At 36.1% G+C, this 12,106-nt stretch overlaps 1 protein-coding gene and 1 pseudogene across 1 annotated transcript; one reads left to right on the top strand and one right to left on the bottom strand.

The window, feature by feature from the left end:
- The first annotated feature begins 6,345 nt into the window (after nt 1–6,345).
- LOC143530789 (WEB family protein At5g55860-like) lies at nt 6,346–8,612 on the top strand (annotated as a pseudogene).
- A 443-nt stretch (nt 8,613–9,055) lies between these two features.
- Nucleotides 9,056–11,542, bottom strand: LOC143530787 (phosphatidylinositol/phosphatidylcholine transfer protein SFH9-like). The gene is made up of 11 exons (XM_077026227.1): nt 11,383–11,542; nt 11,254–11,282; nt 10,641–10,724; nt 10,502–10,555; nt 10,328–10,405; nt 10,203–10,256; nt 10,057–10,116; nt 9,891–9,986; nt 9,723–9,824; nt 9,561–9,641; nt 9,056–9,491 (listed from the first exon to the last, which is right to left on the bottom strand). Exons 1-11 carry the CDS (start codon nt 11,435–11,437, stop codon nt 9,174–9,176), a joined length of 1,011 nt encoding a protein of 336 aa, XP_076882342.1. The 5' UTR covers nt 11,438–11,542; the 3' UTR covers nt 9,056–9,173.
- Nucleotides 11,543–12,106: the final 564 nt, after the last annotated feature.

The raw sequence follows: 12,106 nt of genomic DNA, 5'->3' as shown, positions 1-12,106 counted from the left end.
GAGTAATTACCTCTTTTGAAATACCTGTCATGTCGGAGTGCTTGAAGGCGAATGTAGATTTTCGCTGCTTGATGAAGGATACTATATCCTCTTCAATGCTAGTAGGGATATTGTATCCTAGGAAAACTTTTACGTCTGGGTCCTCGGGATCCAAGGATACTTCTTTTAGGTCTTGTTCTCGAGCCTCCAGCACGTTCCTAGGATGTTGCTATAGTTGCTATGCTATCGTTTGTTTGGCTGCCGGCTTCATGGACGAAGAATAATAATTCTTAGCTTCCACTTGGTCACTATCTATTCTTACTACTCCCAAGGAGTTGGTAATTTTATACATTGGTGATAAGTAGATGCTACAGCTTTCATTCCATGTAGCCATGGCCTGCCAAGAATTACTATGCAATAAGACAAATTATCTATAACACAAAATTTTTTATAAGAGTTTAACCCTTCAATGTATATTAGGAGTTTGATGTCCCCCATTGTTTTCTTTGTTTCGCCACTGAAGCCAATTAGCACAGATGTTCGGGGGATGATTTATGAGTCTGGGATATTCATTTCTGGAGTACATCGTGTTGATGATGTTGATTGAACTTTCACCATCGACTAGGATCATGTGTACATAATGGTTAGCAATAAATAAAGTTACAATCAAACGATCGTGATGAGGATCCTGGATGCTTGTTTTATCCTCTTTATCAAAGAAGATTCTCTTATCAGTTGTTAAGGTAGTGCAGATGAATGGTCTCTCCCCATTTTCCAACTTTGTTTCTTTAGCATACCTCTTGGCCGCGGAGAAGGAAGTTCCACATATATCCGAACCACCAGAGATGAAGTTGATGATTTGTGCATTAGGTGGGGCGGAGTTGATTTCTGCGGGACGTCTTAAGGATCCTGGATCCTTGAATGTTTTCTTCCTTGGAGCTCCTTGAAGTGGCCTTTGTTAGAAGATAGCTAATTTCTCTTCTCAAACCAATGCAATCAACGGTCTGATGGCCAAAATCTTCATGGAATGGACACCACTTGGATTTGTCTTGAAGGTCATTGATTTCATTTTTTCAAGGCCACCTTGCTTTCTCTCCAAGATCTTTCATGAAATTAAGCCATGAGCATCAACAGAGAAGCAGTACTTGGAAATACTTGGGTAGTCCTCATTATCATCATCTCCTTCTTCAACTGCTCGGACAGTTTGATTGTTGAATTTGGAATATGGATTTGAGTTGTCGTTCCTGAATGAGGATCCTTGTTTCTGGTTAGGTGACTCTTGTTTTATTGGAACCCTTAACCGTTCTTGGATCTTCTTGTCATCCTCTAGCCTTATAAATCTGAGCGCCCTGTTTCTCACTTCATCTAACGTCCTGCATATAGTCATCACAAGATTGTCATAAAATGGGGATCCCCTTTGAAGTCCCATCTTGAATGCTTCAACAGCCGTAGCCATATCAAGATTAGGGATCTCTAGGGCTTCCCTTCCAAACCTTGTAACAAAATCACTTAGGGATTCATCATAAGGTTGGACAACTCAATATAAATCACTAGTTAATTTTTAGAATTTTCTACCACAAGAAATTTGGCTATTGAATAAATTAACTAAGTGTGAAAAAGAAGTAACAGAGTAGGGAGGAAGACTTAGCAGCCATCTAAGTGCAGATCCTGTTAATGTGGATCCGAATCCCTTGCATAGACAGGCCTTCTGAGTCTTTCAGGAATTGGATTGATCTCCATTCTCTCCTTATATTGAGCCACATGCTCTTCTGTATCCGTGGTTCCATCGTACACCTTCATATTGGGGGTTTGAAAGCGTTTTGGGATCTTAGCATCACAGATTGGTGGAGCAAACCTTGACAACTTGTGGCTCCCCTCTTGTATTTCAGGAATTGGTCGGACCACTCCTGGCACGCTGAAGTTCCTTAGTCATAGACTGATTGATACCTGTATCCTGCATGGAACCAAGGTTAGTGTATAAGGATATGTGATTATATGCAGTACCTCTCAGTTAATTGAATGTTGGCATTCCAGAAGTGTAGCCAAGATAAGAGGTATCTGCTATGGTGGTTGGTCCACCAGAGGCAATGGTCTGCATGGGGATAATGTCTCATTCATGGACCTCTGAAGACCTTTGATGCTGAATTCCTGAGGATCCTTGACTCTGCCAGAAGGATCCTTGAGGTTAGGAGTTGAAGGATCCTTGGTGATACATCCTGGTTGAAGGATGGATGATCCTTGTTGAAGGAATGAGGATCCTTGAGTTTGTTGACCCATGGATCCCGGTTGGAAGATGAATGATCCTTGCTGGAAAATCGAGGATCCCTGAGCTTGCTTACCCATGGACCCTTGTTGAAGGATAGATGATCCTGACTGAAGGAATGAGGATCCTTGAGTTTGCTGACCCAGGACCCCTGTTGAAGGATAGACGATCTTTGAGCAAGTTGAGCCAAGGATCCTGGAGTGGTGAAAATCTAGCATCCTAGGCACCAAGGGAGTCTGATCCTCCATTGGCCTCTTAGTCTTCTTGTGATCTTCAATCTCACGAAAGAAAGATCATCTGGTTGGTCCTGCTTTGCTGCTCCATATATGCTTTAAGCTGTGGAAACATTGCAGAAACATCATTGTTATAGTTAACCACCGAAATGGCAGTAGTGGTCTTTGAGCTCTGGAAGACTGGAAGTTGTGTCTTGTTTCTAGCTGCGGTAGTTCTTGGAGTTGCTGCTAGCGGAGGAGGCATTGGTGGTAAGTTTCATGGTGGGTGAGAAACTGATGAAGGCATGGTGGATGAAGAAGAAGATTGTTGAGAGGCCATTGATGGTGGTATTGATTGAAAAGGTTGAATATTGATATGGTATTTTCTGGATTATAGCACCAATTGCCCCATGGTGGACCCCAAATTGTTTTGGTCAAAAATCGTTTAAGGATCAAGTAACCAAATTTGTAAGGTGAGGTTTAATGCTAAGTTGATTATAACGATTATGAAGCAATTGCAACACAAACACAAGGATTTGTTACGAGGAAAAGCCCTTGATCTTGTTCGGATCGCCGACACAAAAACCCCAGGTGATGTCAAATCGTCTATCACCACTTTATTAATCAAGAAAATAAGGTTACAAGGATTGGAAGCTATGATCAGCGAATACAATGATTACTAAGTGTGTGTTAACTGCTAGAGTTACAGAGAATGAAGTGTAAGTCGTGAAGAATGTGTTATGTGTTAACCCTAGCTGATCAAGCTTCATTAAATACAAAAAATATCCTAACAACATGTCCTATTTTTATACCACCTTCCCTCTATAGCTTCTACACTTCTTTGATCACGTGCTAGACCACTTAGAGGGCGAAATAATAGGTTAGACCATGTCTCCAGCCGTTATACCTATCAGATATATTGATATATAAAGAGAACAACCGTTAGTATATGACAAGTACTAAGGATCCTTGATCCTGACAGAATCTGGAACACATTCTAAGGATAACTGATCCAAAACATATGCCAGGATAACGTATCCATAGTGTCAAATTTTCATGCCCTAACAGATATCTTATTGAAAGATCCATTCTTAGGACTTACAGTTTGGATGGTTGTTGCGGTTTGTCCGAAGCTCAGATGGGAGACTGTTAGGATACGTGAAGGATTAGAGATTTTGGGCCCGGTTTTGGCTCATTATAGGTTTCTTGGCCCAAGCTGAAATCTCTAATCTATTCTCTATATATACCAATGTGATATAATTATAATTTTGCGCTCAATCAATGAAATAACCTAGTCGCAGCTTGTGGATGTAGGTCCCCTGTTGGAACCGAACCACGTAAAATTCTTGTGTCATTTTTGTCGTTCATATTTTATAGTTTATGTGTGTTTAATTGTGTCTGCTCATTTGTGTGTTGTTCCGTTGCGCTGCTTTTTTCCTAACATTTTTATCTTTCGGAAAATTCTATGTGAGCAATGTAATCTAATGATAAAAGTGATAAGAATTTAAGAAAATACAAGGATCAACAAATGGAGTGGATTTTCTTGCATGCAGTTTTTGGGATTTAATTTTCTACTATTTCTTACAACCCAGGGCTGACCCATTAGTGTTAGAAGGTGAAGCTAGGGTTTAGGCCCCCAAATTTTTAAGGCCTAATTTCATAAAAGAAAAATAGATAGATTAAATCCGTTATATAATAATTCTTTTGTTTGTGTATCCAAGAAATTGCTTTGGTTTAGTGGTATAGTGAGTTGCGCTTTTTTTGTAATACCAATAGACCAGTGTTCGATTCCCGTTCTCTAGGTAATTTGAATTTTTGGATATTACCCTGAGATCAACAGCTACTGCCCAAATCAACAACTTAAAACTGGGAATGAAAGTCCAAACCTTTTCTTGATATATTTATATTTTCTAGTAAATTTTACCTTTTTCAAAACAATAATATTCAGTAATTGTTTTTTACAATATTTCAAGTGCTATTTTTTTGGTATTCAAATATCCTTCAATAAATTTATATTCATTACGTTTACGTCTTTCAGCAAGGACATTTAGGTTGGCTTTTTTGCATAACAAATGTAATCTTATCATGTACTAGTTTATCTTAAATATATAAACAAACATTCTTACGATCTCTCATGTCACAAGATTGCTTTATTTGTAAATGAACGTTTTTTATGCTTTTGACCCGACTTCACGGGTATAAGTCTCACTAAACTCATATAGCCCTTAAACGGGTTATAATATCTCATCGAATTAACAATTAACCTCATCAAAATTTGATATGAAATCCTATAATATATGGATATACCAAAATTTAATACACGATATTTTATAAAAAAGATATTATTTATAATTAATAAACAATTTTATAGTAAAAAAATAAGCGGGTTATGAGTCTCACCAAACTCATATAGCTTTTAAACAAGGTTATAACATTTCATTTATTTGTAAAACTCTTTCATCATAAAACCTTAAGTATACTATTAACTTCTTTACAATAAATAAAACTAAAATTCAAAAAAATATATAAATATTAGAAACGAATAATATAAAACAACCCCGTAACACGTGGGATAAAAACTAGTGTTATATAAGAGTGGCAAATCAAACTATTTTGGTTTTACATCTAACTTACTCATTTAATTAAAAGTGTATCGGGATGAACGGAATTTTCGAAAGTACAAACCAAATTTTTTTTATGAATAAGGGCCTCAAATATTTTATTTGCTTTAGGCCATCAAAATAATTGGGCCGTCTCTATTACAACCTTTTCATTTATAGAACTTGGTTTGATTATTTATACTGATTTGTAGATGGCAATGGCTTTGTTTATGTGCATTATATATCGTCAAATCTTGTGTTCATTTGAATGAGAAGACCGCATTGGTGAACACGGTTAGTTAATGTTAGGGAGTTGGATGACAGTAAAAAAAACAACTTTATAGATCAACACAAGCGAAAAAAACATCTAGCCTGAATAAAGATATTAAAAATGGATGCATAGCTGTTCTTTATCTATAATTACGATCATGTTTTAACTTTTGAGAGATATATACGATATTAGAGTTGAATTTATACTCTACAATATATCTTGAATTTGATGCAGTCTTGTATGTAATTGTATTGCAATTAAAATTTTATTTGGTTACTTTATTTTATATTCTAAAATTTTAATTTCCAAATTTATAATTATTTTTATTTTTCTGAAATTTTAGTAAACTTAAATTGTTTTATTAAATGAACGCCAAACACGATGCTTCTTTTAGTAATACTAAAAGATCATCCATCGGTAAAACTGCCTGTCGGGTAGCCTTACAATGCCTGGCTTCGTATGTCGGTGATAGATGAATTTTGTTGATAATTTGTCGCAAATGAGATTACTCACTGTCATTTTTCCTACGGTAGATTACCTAAGTAGTATTTTGTTTCACCACAAAATAAAAATAAGAGTCAAATAAAGCATGGTCACCACAGGTTGGATTACTTTTATTTACTTATTTGAAAGATTTGTTTGTGATGCATTATTATATATATCCGAGAATGTCTCCTAAACCTTATTAATTTATACATTTGAAATGAATGGATGACTGAGTTTCTAAATTTGGTACCAAACAATTCTTTCTCTCACTCACCCTGATAAAAAAAAAAAAAAAAATCTGAACCTTTTGTCACAAAAACATGAGTCTCAATTTCTTTTGTTTTCATCATGGTATCGCACGTGAAACAAAACAAAAGGCGAAAAACCGACACATTTGACATGGAAAGTTAGATTAGAAAGACGCAACCCATCGTGGAGGTACATACATTTTAATGCTTAAATTGTTTCATACGTGAAAAACACATTTTTTGCAACAGAACTTGAAGCAATGATATATATTGTTCATGGTTGGTTTCTTATATAAGTATCAGCTTGTTGAGATATTAATATATGTTTTATTCATATGTATCATAAGGGTGGATATATATAAGAAGAGACAATGTTCAACTTTCAAGGAAGAACACGCCAAAATGTGGCAAGTTCTCCGACTCCACCTGCAGGCGGATCAGCCTCTGCATCCGGTTCCCCAATTGCATCCGTTGGTGAGATCGATACGCGGGCACCCATCCAGTCTGTTAAAGCAGCTGTCAATTTATTTGGAGAAGCATCAAAAACCGGTGATGGGGTATATACACATTTAGGAACTTTTTCCAAAATTGGGTTATTTTTAAAACCCAAGATGACAAAGAGATGGTTTTTTGGCTTAGACTTCAGATTTGGATCACTCGTTATCTAAGATCGTGACTTTGAATGAAAAAAGGAAGTTGCAGTCTAAGATAGCGACTTCAAATTAAATAAAAGTTGAAGTCACTATCTAAAATTGCAAATTCAAGTGAAACAATTTGTCAAAGGCGCTAGGTAACGACTTCAGTTCAGTGATGAATTCGATTCGACTATTTCTTTTACAAGGTGAAGACGTTGTCTAGATAGCGACTTTGACTTTTTTTTTAAATTCATTTAAAGTCCAACAAAAAAAGCACCTTATTGTCATCAACAGAAAACATTTTTACATAAAGTTCCACATTTAGCCAAGAAAACTTATATATATTGTTGGTGAGTTTGATTTAAATTAATATCCATGTTGACAGAGGGTATTGGAGAAGGAGACACAACTACATTGGACGCTAAAAGAGCTTGACAAGTATAAAGAGCAACTAAAAAGTGCAGAAAGTACAAAAGCACAGGCGCGTGTTGACCTTGAAAAGGCAAATAAGGCGTTGCACGAGCTAACTAGCAAGCTGCAGATGATAAGTGAAGGGAAGCATGCGGCGATAGAGACTATTGAGATTGCAAAGGCTAAAGAACAAAAACTTGTTGAAAACAAACTTGAAAGGCTGAAATCTACCCAAGGCGAAAGCCAAATCCAAAGCCAAAGCCTAGCAGTTAGTGACGGATGGAAAGAAGATGTAGATAAAGAAATAACTCAGTATAAAACATCTGCAAATGAACTTATTTCAATCAAGCAAGAACTCACTAGCCTCAGACAAGATTTTGATGCTGCTTTAGAAGCTAAGCTGGCCGCATTTCAACAGGCTGCAGATGCACAGCATGCTGCAAAAGTAAACCATCAGAAAATGGTTGAACTCTCTAAAGAAGTTGAGGAAATGCGTGAAACCCTTCATCGCGTGCAACTTGCTTCTGAGAAAGCACACGAAGAACATCTCAATATTATTGAAGAAAAGGAAGCATTCATAGAGTCAAGAAAGAAAGCCAAGGAAGATTTAGAATTGCAAATACAGTCTTTGAAACAAGAGCATAAACTTTCAGAACTTAGGACTTTAGGAATAAAGCTAGAAGAAACAACCGAAGCGATTAATGTTTTAGAAGAACAGTTGCGTGAGGTTCGTGTTGCAGATATGGAAACTTTAGAGAGCTCTAAACTAGAGGTGGAAGAAGCAAAGAAACGACTTAAAGAGATCAAACAAGAAGAGTACTCAGTTAGAGCTGCGGTGGAAAAATTAAAACAGGAACTCGAGAATACAAAGAAGAACATTAATTTGTTGAGGGGAGATGACTTAAAGCGCGAGCAGCAACAAAATGAGTTAGACAAAATTAAACAAGAAATTGAAGAGGCAAACACAGAACTAAACAAAGCAACAAAGAGTATCAATGAACTGGAGGTAAAGATAAAAGAAACAATGGCTGAAGCTGAAAAGGGGAAAAAAGGAGCACAACAAGTTAAAGAAGAAGTGGACACACTTAAAAGACAAGCTGAAAATTCTGAGAATGGTAACAAAGAAGCAGAAGAGAAGCTGGAGGCTGCTATAAAAGAGCTTGAGAAAGCAAAATCCACGGAGGAGAGCATGCGAGCGAGCAAATACGCAAAAGAGCTTCAAAAGGTTCTGGTGATGATAAGATCAAGCTGACAGCTCAAGAGTATGAAGCTTTGAACAAGAAAGGTGAGGAAGCAGCAAAAGCAGCTGAAGCTAAAGTGGCAACTGCTTTGTCTCAGGTGGAAACAATTAAGAAAAAAGAGAGACAAACGCTTCAGAAACTCGAGAGGAGCAAGCAAGAAACGAAGGATATTGAAATTCAACTTGCTGAAGCTTTAAAGATAGCTGAAATGGCCGATGCAGCAAAGGAGGCGATAGAAAGTGAACTTAGGAAGTGGAGGGCATAAGCCGCACAAATGCGACTGAGGGCCGAAAGATAAGTATAAATCCGAGGCCTCTTTTCTATATATATATATATATATATATATTGTAACAACTCCTCGTCAGTTATGTAGGTTTTGGATTTCATATGACTTTCATAGCCTTCTGACATGTATATAATTTTCATATTTAACTATTTCATGGGTACACCAAATCAATAGTCGGATAAGACAAAAAGTGTATTTCAAAGAACAAAGATGTTCATTTCCGTGAAAGTTTGAAGTATCAATATATAGCGTAGGGGGTTCATCACTAATTACACCAGCTGATTTGATCAAACCTGAGTTGTCATCTTTTGTTTTGGTGGATGACGAGTGAATACTGCGTGTATTATGTACAAGCTTAAATCAAGGTACAATATATATATAGAATGATGGAAATCTTTATTTAAAAGGGTGAGGAACGAAAGCATTTCAATCTATGAACAATCTCAAGGTAACAATACCTAGATTTCCTTATTGTTTCTCTTATGGTAATCAGAAAACACATCAAAATACATATCTTATGAATATCATAAGTAAGCACGCTCTAATCACTGATTTTGATATCATGTAACCGATAAAGATCATCTTGATTTTGAAACTTTTTCCACTCAGATTCAAGGGTTCTGCAGAACTCAGCCTTTTTAAGGTCTGCTACGGGCATTTCAACAAGCACAGATCCATGCTTTAGTGGTCTTGGTGATTCACAAATCCCTGACTGCTTCGTCATGTAGTTGTATAGTTGTTGATGAAAAGGATGGTCCAGTGAGAAGCAATCTTCAGTTGTATTACTATTACTACCACGCCGAGAAGACCGAGAGCCTTCTCTTCGACAAAAATGAGGAAGCGCAGAATAGTCCATTATCTGCACACGGTAAATTAAGAATCAAACTTCACTACATTCATATGATTTCACTAAACAAACTGTATTTACCTTCAACAGCTCATCACGGCCACACCCTGGCAACACTTGAACTTTTAACCTTGTCCGCTCGTGCAACAGCGGTTTTACAACCTGCAAGTAACATGATACGCTCAAAAAGATGAATATTGCATAGTTCTGATGAACTTTAAGTTAACATGGCACGGATCTGACCTTCCAACAAGCCGAGAATACGTATGGAACATTGACAATATAATATGTGATTGTTTTCTCAGGATAGTTGAGGTCATCAATAGTAGAGATGGCAGTAACAAGCTGCATTCATTCCACGATAATGTTAAATTGCTACACGCGACCATAAAGTTTTTTAAAACCCTTTACCTTAATTTGGTTCAATGCCGAAAGTTTCAGACCACTCATATCTAAAATCTTTATGCACTTGCCAACATACCGTCCTGTTTTTTTTGTTGCAGCAGGCTGCAACAAATAACGCATAAGCATATATAGTCTGTTATGAACAAAACTACAATATAGAAGGTTCCCTCACCAATATTACACGATCTCGGTACTCATTAATTTGAATGTGTGATTGCACATAATACTGGACCTGAGGTAAGTATATGTACAAAGTTGCGTAACGATTATGGTATTGTTAAAATAACACAAAAATGAAATACGATATCAAATTCTTACAGATGCTTTGTCGAATGTACTGAGACCTACACCGATAGCAAAGACCGGAAGGCCCTGTCAAAGACAGCATAGAAATATATGAGTGATCAAACAATATTGTTTAAGTTTTGTGAGAAATTAGGTGCCTCTCTTGTATAGCCAGACACTCCTATCAGCTGTGATTCGCGCACTCCTCTATAAAATTTTGTAGGAACTATGGGATTCTGCATTGAATGGTAAATAATCATGTAAGTTTGCTAATTTTGTTTATATGCCTTTTTTTAGAATTGATGATATAATACTAATGTAAAAATACTTACAGATAGAATGTCATCTATACGATTTTCCAGCCTCCAGTGTAAACTATCTAACAACTGTAAAGTCATGAAAGGAGATCCCATCAAAAACTGTATTGAAAATAAAGCATACTAATTAATAATGAAAGGGAGATGATTGAACCATCTTGTGGGCTCTGGCAACATTCCCATCCCTGGCTTTTAAAAATCTCTCCAATGTTTCCACTTTATATCCTTGATGAACATTCTGCAAATAGAGAGGGCAACTTATAGTTGACCACAACTGACACTAGGATTGTGCATGATCGGTTTGATTTGAAACCTTTAATCGTCAAAACCGGTTACTGGTTTGGTTTCACGATCTATCCTTGTAGGGATTTTCAGATAACAATTTGGCTTATGGTTTATACTTGAAAGTGAATGGAAAAAACCAAACCGGATATTCAACTTTCGTAGTATACTTGATTCTTTAATAATTGTAAGTTGGATTATGAATGAGTTTCACTTAACAATACGACAAAAGGAGACCGTCTTCAAGTTTTAACTGTTGGAGCATTTGCTTCTGTATTTGAATCGAATTTTATGCAATCATCTTATTATAAAGCACCAATAAGTACTCTAAACTGTGAAATGAAACCAAAGCCAGCCAACTGGTTAGAAACTATTTAGTTTGGTTTGGTTTGGACAAAAATCGTTTGTTTGGCTCATGCTTTGATCTAAAACCATCAAATTAAACCAGACTATGAGAGTAAATTGGTAATGGGAAACTTGCATACCTGAAATGTTCTTTGGAGAGGCTCCTCAACTGCATAATAATTTTTTCGTAGAGTCGTCAAATATTAGTACCAATCATAACTGCTAGATATACAAACAAGATGATTGTAAAATCAAAGGGAGGCAGAAACCTTGGTCCATTAAGGCCTTGAGCTGATTGATTGCTTCATGAGAAACACCACCCATTAGCTTATTTGGAGTTGTTCCAAACAAGACAGTGCATCAGATGGTTTTATAACGAAAAAATAAAAAAATTACTTCAAAGATGGAGACTCTTTTATATGTCTTTAATTCTCTCTCTCTAGCTACATTTAATTCACTTTGTGAAAAAGAAAGATAGAGATGTATAGTTGAAAGAATCCATTCTTTATTACTGAAAGACAGGTGTAATATATATATACATACAATTTGTATATGTTATCTAATGTCTAGTCATTTTATGATTGTTAACGGTCCAAATCTAGTGGATTTCTTCCCCTTTAAGCAACTATATTCCATTTCAGTAACATTCTTAAAAAAAACTAACAGTACGGAGTAGCATGAATAATCACCACAAGAATTTTAGACTATTACAACAAAAGATTTTATAAATTTAGATTTGTCAAGTGAAGCCAAATTCAGCTTTAATTTGGCCGAATCTATGTTATTAACGTAATTACTCAATTAAAATATGCGTTTTAGATAGGAAAGATAAACGTTTAAATTACTCAAATCATATGGGTTTTACGTATAAAAGATAACAATTTAAAAACTCCTTTATGCCAATTACTTATGAGTGTTTAACTTGGGCTAACCCAAGTTACATGTGTCTAGCTGGTCCAAGTACAAGTACACTAGCTCTTAAGTCAGCTACGT

This window comes from Bidens hawaiensis, unplaced genomic scaffold (assembly GCF_021521415.1).
Source record: "Bidens hawaiensis isolate Kalapana, Puna unplaced genomic scaffold, B.hawaiensis_p1.1 tig00009037_1, whole genome shotgun sequence".
NCBI classification, from domain to species: Eukaryota; Viridiplantae; Streptophyta; class Magnoliopsida; order Asterales; family Asteraceae; genus Bidens; species Bidens hawaiensis.
Note: the sequence above shows the minus strand (reverse complement) of the source record. Positions and strands in the feature narration are given on the sequence as shown.

Coding starts and splice junctions, on each gene's coding strand:
- LOC143530787 (XM_077026227.1), bottom strand. CDS start 11,437: ATGGGTGGTGTTTCTCATGAAGCAATCAATCAGCTCAAGGCCTTAATG. Junction 10,257..10,327: donor TGTCTGGCTATACAAGAGAG/GCACCTAATTTC, acceptor TGTCTTTGACAG/GGCCTTCCGGTCTTTGCTAT. Junction 9,642..9,722: donor TATTCTCGGCTTGTTGGAAG/GTCAGATCCGTG, acceptor TGTTACTTGCAG/GTTGTAAAACCGCTGTTGCA.